Genomic DNA, 9,435 nt, shown 5'->3' on the forward strand with positions numbered 1-9,435 from the left:
TATATAGGATATAATATATACAAGGATATAATATATATAAAGGATATAATATACACAATTCTTGCGACTTATTATTAATAACTTAAATGGAAAAACTAAATCGTCAAGCTACATGTCGCAAGACCTACATTATTTCTCGCTTTGACGGATAATCGACTTTTTTCTCTATTTTATTATTTTATATTGTACGCCAAAATACTATTTTAAAAAAAATAATAATAATAAGCAAGTTTCTCACTCGAACATTTGCGTGTACGTTGTATAGTTGCTCGCAAAGCAATTCCTCATAGTTTTTCTTTTTGGCTTATTTAACAAGCCTGATTGTTTAAGATTAAGCGAAGCATTTGTCGGTCATTGATTTACAATTCGTGTAAATAACCTAACCTAACGTAAAGTAGCTGCAATGTTTAATACGTTTGTGTCCTAAAAAATAGTTATTCTTTTCGATTTTATTTATTTATACCTTATATCCTTCTGTAACGAGTCCTGCGTTTCTCTTTGCTAGAATACACTTCATTCTGAGAAGAAAGGCACGTTCCAACTCGATCTCGCCCCGGGAATTCGGCGGCGGGAACGTAAAATTTGCGATATCCGCGGGGCTCTGCGGAAGATTCAGTACGGAGACCATCTCGTTGCGATCATCCGGATAAATGTACTCGAATATGCTGTTCCCCGTTAATTCGACCTGCACACACGAACAGCTTTCGTCAGTAGTTTCCGGATTAACGCGAGTTCTCATTTTCTGTCTAGTATAAACGATGCAACATGCGCGCGAACCTTTTAATAATATATAACAGCATATACAACAACGCATAATGCGACGCTTCGCGGGGAGCAAATTATTGATCGAAAATTATGAGCGCGTGAGATTCTCGATGTTATTTCTTGATTAATTTTGATATCTTCTTAACGTTAACGTTGCGTAGGTAGGTCATCATCGAGTATTATACCGATAAACGTAAATATATTTACTTAGATTGCTGTGATCCACTTTTTGTACGGAATTATCAAACTTGGGGATATTTATTAATTAATTTCATAAACGAGGGGATATCTCCCACCTGCGACAAACCTAAGTGCACGCTTGCTGTCTCGCTTATGTACATAATTTTCCCGTCAGGCGCCACCACGAATATAAATCCATCCAGTGTCTGTAGGAAGAAATCACACAATCCAGTTAGTATAGTAACATTATATATAATATTTACATTTTTATATAATATATAAGGTAAAAGACCCAATTACTGTCACCTGTCCAATTACTGTCACTCTAAGCTATTTTATTTAAAATATTAAATAAATCCTAAATAGTTATGCAAAACAATCTAACAATCTAGAATTTTAAGTGCAATTAATATAACAAAAAATCCAGCACTCAACATTCGCGTCTTATTTCTTTCATTTTAGGGGATGACGGTAATAGCTCTCGCATCGTTTTTTTTTAATTATTAAGAGGGTACTGGAGCCTGGCTTGTAAACTGGATAGAGACCTGTAAACCGACGTTTTTATAACCTAAATTTCTTTATTTTTTAATTTTATTTACTGCACAACATTAAAAGCGCTTCTACAGAAGCAAATAAATATACAAAACTATATAAAGCTTTTGAAAATGGGTATGTAATGCTTTTTTGAACTTGTTTTTCATTCATAATGATAGTATATGGTATCAAATACACATCATCACAATATTACTTTTTGTGCATCAATTAGACAACCAAATCATATTCTGAGTGTTTCATTAGATTGTTTTGTGTCGTACGTATTGCTGTAGTTCAGTGTAAATACGTACATAAGCTTAGAAATAATTTTATATACATGAATATATGGTGAGGTTATGGAAGAAAACTGTATAAGAAAAAATTTATGCTGAATTTTGACATTCCAAAGAACAACAGCAAACTCTTAGCATAATTTACTTATTTCTGTAGAAGCATTTTGGATTTGATGCAGTAAATACGGCACAAAACGAAATATTAAAACGTCGATTTACAGGTCTCTATAGTTGGTATCCAGTACCCTCTTAAATTTATAAATAAAAATAGAAATTTCGAGAGGCGGTATTATTTTGTTTCTTACATCAGAGACATCGAATAATACCGGATAAGAAGAAAAACACACATGTTTTTGATAAATAAGTAGTAAAAACAATTCACTAACGTCAGAGTTTATTATTCAGGTGTGACGGTAATTGGGTCTTTTACCCAATATTCCTTTATATTGCGCACCGACAAAGGATATAGAGTGCAACGAGGTGTAAGTAAATAAAAAATAATAAAAAATGATTTTTAATATAAAAATGTTGCGATTAGACAGTTGCGACGTGCGAGAGAGAAAACTCGAAATTATATTTCGAAAATCAGCGAAGAGGGAGACAAGGAGACGGGAAAAAAAGAAAGGTGGATGTGAAAGATGTGATTGAGTGAATCTACCTTACTCACTTGTAAAAGATGGGAGCCGAGTTCCTTGATGGAGGTTTCCAGTGGATTATTGGGTGGCGGCGCGGCGCCCCATTCGTCTCCGAGACCTGTTTCGAAAAATTCGGAAAAATCACACAATTTTCATTTCGGTATCATAATATATCCTTCGCTTTAAAAACAAAAAATAACATAAAAAATAATTTTAAAAAATGTAAATGACACGCTACGCGCGTTTCTCTGCAACAGATAGATATTACAAGCGGGATTATAGAATAAGATGAAAGACATACTCTTCTCCGTTTTCGTATACACGCATATATATTTGTTGTGATGTTTCGTGTAACAATCTGTGTAACTAAATCTGCGATCGCACAGTTTCGTGCCTGTGCATTAATTAATAGCGCGCGCGCTACATCTTCCGTCATAGCGCAGGATTTTGCAGAAAGTAGCCTTTGATCCGTAGCCTTACGCGCGCACAATTGTGCTCGCTATTTTGTTTCAAGTTTTTTTCTTTACAAAAAATCGTCTATCCGTAAACAAAAAATATACAAACTCGAAAAATTTTTACGCGTTCAACGCTTTTCTTGTAAAAACTTTTTTCAAAATAGCTTGCGCGTTACGGATTGATGTTACGTGTTTGGTGGCAAGTTTTTCTTCGAAAAATTTGATTATCGATCATCGGCACCCGTCTTAGAGAGATAATCGTTTCGGGACGCGGCATTTCTCGATAAATGACACATGTCAGATCTCACAATGACAGATACACACAATGGTTGTGTTTAACACCTCGAAGCGAACGCGGTCTTGGTTTCGAAGTTCGAGTTCTCTCTATATCGCCGTGTTATATCAAAAAAGTCCGTCGAAACTTGACGAAAACGAGGGTGAAGCGCACATGAATATGAAGATCGTCAAAATTCTTATCGAGATTCTGTCGACAATGTAGCGATGTTATCCTCAAAAGATCGCTGTTTATGCGAAATCGAATAAATCGCGCGAGAAAATATTTAACGTTTAATTTAATGCAGATTTGAATCGTGTGTAATAAACGATTGATCTCTCGCGGGAATAATAAAAATCGACCGCGCGATCAAGAAATCTTGCGCGCTCGTTTCGATGACGAAACTCGCGCGCGAGAAAGCGGTCCTGGACGGAGCGGAAAGGAAGAGATGTGCCGTGTCTCTTTTTCCCGAGAATAAAGACGGGACACGACCCGTTCTAGAGGGATGCAGCCACTTGAAATTCAATTCGCCGATGTCGTAAGAGACAGGGTAGGGGGGAATCGAACCATTGGGGGAGGCCATTGTAACACTATAACGGCCCCCATGCTTTGCTTACAAAGCGCCGGGGAGTAACAATGCATTAAGTGCGCAATCACATCCATCTCATCCGATACTATTTGCCCTTTGCTTATAAGAGTCCGGTGGCTGAATTTACGAACACCAGCCCTAACCGCTATAGTGGTAGCGAAAACGGTTAAATTAATTCGCGGGTTTTAACGCGCCCCAATTAATCGCGCGGTCAATATAATTTGGATTGGCGTATATATATATATAACCGTGTGTTCTATACTGGATTCGAGTTGGCTTCTGTTTTAAATTAATGAATCGTTTACGAAATCATTTACGTTAACGAGACGAGCAAGCCATTTCTAACGCACGTGGAAGAACGAAGCTTATTTGATTAATTAATTAATTACGTAACAGTAATTAATAATAAAAGTAGTAGATTATATATGACATTAATTACATTAACAGTAATTAATAATAAAAAAGTAGTATAGATTATACGAGACGTTAAAGCGAAATTTATTGAAACGTACGACATTTTTGATTGTTTTTTTTTTTATACAAAGGGTAATTTATATTTTCAAATAAATTCTTACCGTGTGGAAAAACGGCTCTCATCTTGAGATAGCTCGTGGTTAATCGAATGATGCTGGCCTTATCAAGTTGCGTCGTAATCGCGGCCGGAAGCGGTAGCAGTTTCGCCAGCTCCATAAATTCTTGATTCTCTTTAACGCGGCGCGATCGCGCTGCGTTTTTGCTTTTCTCTTTCATCACTACTTCCTGCGGACTTCCTGCGGGCGCGACAACGCTGGCGAAGTTGTTGTTGTGCTGAAGATGCGGACTCAAATCCAGCGTGTCTGAGGAAAGGCCGTTGCCTGCAATAAAAAAAACTTATTTGTTTGCGCAAACTTTATGCAAAACAGAGAAAGAGAGGACGTTAGTGCGTGTTATTATTAGAACTGTTACACTGAGAAAAAAAACGTTGGTGAAGTAACAAAATAGTATTCGATTTCAACTATATGCAGCGGTCACGGGCTGTCAATAAAATATTGATTAATGCAAGAAGATATTCATGTTTCAATAGATATAACAATTAGATTATTACCGAAAGACAATTCAGTTGTTTTAACAAAATTTTATAATTTGCTTAAATACAGGTAACTTTGAATGTACAACACAATAGGACAACGCAATATTTTGTCTGCTTATAAAAATAAGCAGTTTGATTAAATGAAATACTTGGTACAAAGAAATTCAGATTATATTCAATTAAATTAAATGAGAATTGCCTATTTCATCTTTTTTAACAGATATCTTTTATTTGAAATTATCACAACTTATGTTCGACAAAACAATTCACGGTTTAGTGAATTAAATTATGTTCATTACTACTATTGTTAATTCAACTTATACGAATTTAAGAATCTTTTTAAGACTCCAAAGTTTCCAAACTAATAAATATATATTCGGTCATGAGAGCCTTTCGCTAGGTGTTGTGCGGAAATTATACGTGTATATGTATACACCGAAAAAATTATATTCTCGTAAGTAGAAGATTTTATACTTAAAAAATCTTCTTAAAGATTTTAGATGATATTCTTCTGAAATTAAGAATATATTCTTTATTTAAGAATATATTCTTAATTTGAGAATATAGTCTTTTTCGATAGTGAGATATATATACACGGGAAAAAAAGATTTGCTAGAATAGCAAGAAATTAGTTACTATATGGCCAGCAAAAAAACATTTGTTAAGTTTAGTAAACTTTTTGTTTCACTAACAAAACATTTTGTTGATGAAACAAACAATTTCGTAAGGTCAACCATTTTTCTTGCTGACCATATAATAGCAAAACTTTTTTTTCCGTGTATGTTTTTCTATAGAGGCTTTTTATATTCTAATCAGTATATATTCTTATCAATATTACTATTTAGAGGATTTTCCTCCTAAAATAAGAAACTCTTCTTGGCGCCTATTTTAGTATAAAATATACTTAAAGTAAGTGGGATATCTCCTCAAAACAAGAATACAATTTTTTCGGTGTACATATATACGTGTTCACGTGTAAATTTTTACACGTGAAATTCGAATTGTAATAACAATTCTAAAATTCACATATAGGATACTACACCGAAAAAATTATATTCTTGTAAGTAGAAGATTTTATACTTAAAAAATCTTCTTCAAGATTTTAGATGATATTCTTTTGAAATTAAGAATATATTCTTAATTTAAGAATATAGTCTTTTTCGATAGTGAGATATATATATGTTTTTCTATAGAGGCTTTTTATATTCTAATCAGTANATATTCTTATCAATATTACTATTTAGAGGATTTTCCTCTTAAAATAAGAAATTCTTCTTGGCGCCTATTTTAGTATAAAATATACTTAAAGTAAGTGGGATATCCTCAAAACAAGAATACAATTTTTTCGGTGTATACTTGCATCTCGTATATGAGAGATTCCCAAATACCCCCCTAATTGAAATTAAATTTATATTGCGAAAAAATATAGCATCCTATATGAATTTTAGAATTGTTATTACAATTCGAATTTCACGTGTAAAAATTTACACGCAAACACGTATATATGTATATATATATACAAGTATAATTTCCGCACAACACCTAGCGAACGGCTCTCATGACCGAATATATATATTTATTAGTTTATACGAATTTGTTATCTTTATTATCCATATGCTTGAATTAAAAAACCAAGTATTTCAGATAACAAACTGAAAACTCAACTAAACGCATTTGGTTGAGTTAATAGTATTTTTTTCTCAGTGTACATTAATTATTTGTCTATCTGTTTAACAATACGCGTGCGCCAACAACAAGATTTAAAATCAAATTAATCAAAAGACGAGATCTCGTAATTGTACGCGTGACCTTTGTGTATACAATTTAATATGCATGGAATGACATTAGACACGTAATAAATACAATAGTGCAATTATCAACGTAAGATAGCGTTATCAGCTACACTAGCTAAAGTACCTTAATTCTGCTGACAGAAGGAGTTCGCGTTTGACGCACGTCAATCGCGTTCCCTATCGTCGTTAACTCGACGAAATTGTTCTCCGACAGACACAATCTCATCACCAAAATGCTACTGTGTTTCTTGACATCGGACAGAGATGTCAGACAGAGACGTTTAATGTCGATCGAATGATCTTGAATTCCAATAATCTAGTAAAAAAACATAGCTATTGTGTGTGTGTGTGTGCGTGTGTTTTATAATCTAGATTTTGGAATCTAGAGATCGCTTAAAATCGCATCTTTTTCGCAGTTTTAAATCTCACAGATCTCGTCGTATTTGCTTTTTTTCGTTGATAGCAATAATATTTTATTTATTAAATGCTGATATTAGAAAGATTTATTAATCGCTTCCAATGATGGCGAAAAAAACTTATATTATCCAACTGAAATATTGGTGTACTGTAAGATTTTATATCATTCACACGCAAAGTGATACGAGCAAACGCCTTCTATGTGTAGCTGACGTTGCCGCCGTACGCGATGCAATAAAAAAAAAAAGTTCCACTTTTCACGTTTCGTGCAAAATCGCGCTGGATGGGTCGTTGGCCTATCTCGCATAGAGATCGAAATTTTGCAATTATTTGTCTTGCAGTATTGGCGGTCGTGACTTTATTTCGAAATCACGTTCGAAGCTTCCAAGCCGAATTACATTTTTTTTCCCAGATGTGAAATAGAACCTCGCGTCTCTATGGACACAACGCGCGCGCGAATCCATAAAAATCGGGACTACGAATTTTTTTTAATTTTCCACAACTTTGCGGACGCGCGCGTGACGAATTTCGAAAGTATAAGCCGGCGAGAAGAATTTGCGACGGAAGAAGAGAGAGATTGTGCCAACAAACCGCGGAGCGTAAAAAAAAAAAAAAAAAAAAAAAACTACTATTTCAAACATATAAAATGTCCGTACTGTTTCAAAATGTTGATTTCAATGATAGATTTTTATATTTCATATTTCAAAGTTTTTAACGTCGACGCAACGAGTACGTACATGGAACAAAACTCAAAAGATGTGAAAAATTGCAAAAAAATGTTGAATTTTATTTATCAAAACGAAAAAATAGACAAGACAACGCTAATATTAAATAGAAATAAAATATCATTATCCAAAGAGCAAAGCGTAATGCACAAGAATAATAATTTAACATCATGTCGTAGCACGGTCTTTTTTCGTTTCGCGATTATTTAATTGACAGAATGTTTTGCCGCGTTAATTCTCGAGAAAGCTTTTTAAATTTTTATTTTACATAAACGACAACAAAAATGCATTTAAATCCCGTTGAAATATGTCGCGTTTTTAATAACAGAGAGACCGAAATGAAATTCCTCGAGAGAGTATATACCTCTCGAATCTGCGCGCGGTCGATACGGAAAAGGGATTTTGATCGCGTCGTCGTCGCTCGCGCGGGTGTGATACGGGCGCGCGAATGCGGCGCGTAACGACGGCGGCGTCGATGCTCCTCGTTATAAGAAACGAAAGCAAAGGGAGCAAACCGTCATTAAAGCGCCGGCGAGAGAGCAACCTAACGACGTAGCCACCCGAACTTCTCTCAGATGGAAATTCGCTTGAATAATGCATTTTTTTTTTCTTTCTCTTTCGGTCGCTATCAACTTTGCATCCGCTGACTCTCCAAAGTGACGCGCGCGTTGTCTCGACATCTTTTCTTAGATGATTACATTAACACCAGATTTACCAGACCGGTCATTTTGACTGGTCGTGCAATTTCAATTCAAAATTCCTACTGTAACATTTGCTTTCCGAAATGATTTTATGACTTTTAGTAGCTATATAAGTAGAGAATACATTTTTATGAACTTAATGTTACTTTAATTGGAAAAAACGGCAGTAAAATAATAAATTAAAATATAGTTAGACCTTCCTGCCTTTGGACTGCAGTTAGTGGCAGTAAAATAAATAAACGTAGAGAAATGAAACATGACTCATTTGACAGTGAGTCTCTTATATTTTATTATCATTGACTCATTTCATTTATTTTATTTTTTTTTTTTTTAATATTTTTTCTGACTTTTTCTATTGACAAATTTTTTGACTTCATTCGTATTGGTTTTTTCAACTTTTAATTTGACTGACATTTTTCTGACTATTTTGTTTTAATTTTCCATAATCCAATTATTTATTGTACAATTTTCATTTTATTAAAGATACGATGCAATGACAAGTTTGACGTTCACTAATTTGTATTGCTGCCTTTGATGTCTCTCATGTTTTTCGTCATATAGTGGCGTATATTTATTTTTNTATTGAGGTGTGTATGCGACTTTTTCTACCATATTATTCTGTTTTCTTAATTCTGTGATTTTCCTAATTTTTGTATTTATTCAGCGTGGCTGAGGATGATCGCAATCGTCGCGATCGAAACGTTCCACAATAAATGAATAATTTCATTTCTCTACGTTTATTTATTTTACTGCCACTAACTGCAGTCCAAAGGCAGGAAGGTCTAACTATATTTTAATGTTACTTTATATATATTCGTAACAAATATATGGTAAAAAATATATGGTAATAAATATATGGTAATATATGGTATTAAATAGCTGGTATATCTAGTGTTAAACACGTGGAAAACACGCTCTGTTTTATTATCTTACTGTTTGTTAAAAAAAAAAAAAAAAAAAAAAACAGTCTTTACGTGGCAAAAAACATTTATAGTTTCGTCATAG

General features: G+C 34.0%; 1 protein-coding gene across 3 annotated transcripts in view; it reads right to left on the minus strand.

Moving 5' to 3' along the window:
- The window catches only part of LOC109854739 (single-minded homolog 2-like), a 59,167-nt gene that overhangs the window by 12,190 nt on the left and 37,542 nt on the right, over nucleotides 1-9,435 (minus strand). For all 3 annotated transcript variants that reach the window (XR_002250239.1, XM_020428154.1, XM_020428153.1), the window contains exons 2-5: nucleotides 4,301-4,579; nucleotides 2,440-2,525; nucleotides 1,062-1,151; nucleotides 464-685 (exon numbers count right to left, since the gene is read on the minus strand). Coding sequence is in view for 2 of the 3 variants with exons in the window: in XM_020428153.1 (XP_020283742.1) it covers nucleotides 464-685; nucleotides 1,062-1,151; nucleotides 2,440-2,525; nucleotides 4,301-4,579 (677 nt within the window). In the remaining variant the exon portion in view is untranslated. The remainder of the gene's footprint in view (nucleotides 1-463; nucleotides 686-1,061; nucleotides 1,152-2,439; nucleotides 2,526-4,300; nucleotides 4,580-9,435) is intronic.

This window comes from Pseudomyrmex gracilis, unplaced genomic scaffold (genome assembly GCF_002006095.1).
Source record: "Pseudomyrmex gracilis isolate BER0280 unplaced genomic scaffold, ASM200609v1 scaffold_73, whole genome shotgun sequence".
In the NCBI taxonomy this organism is placed as follows: Eukaryota; Metazoa; Arthropoda; class Insecta; order Hymenoptera; family Formicidae; genus Pseudomyrmex; species Pseudomyrmex gracilis.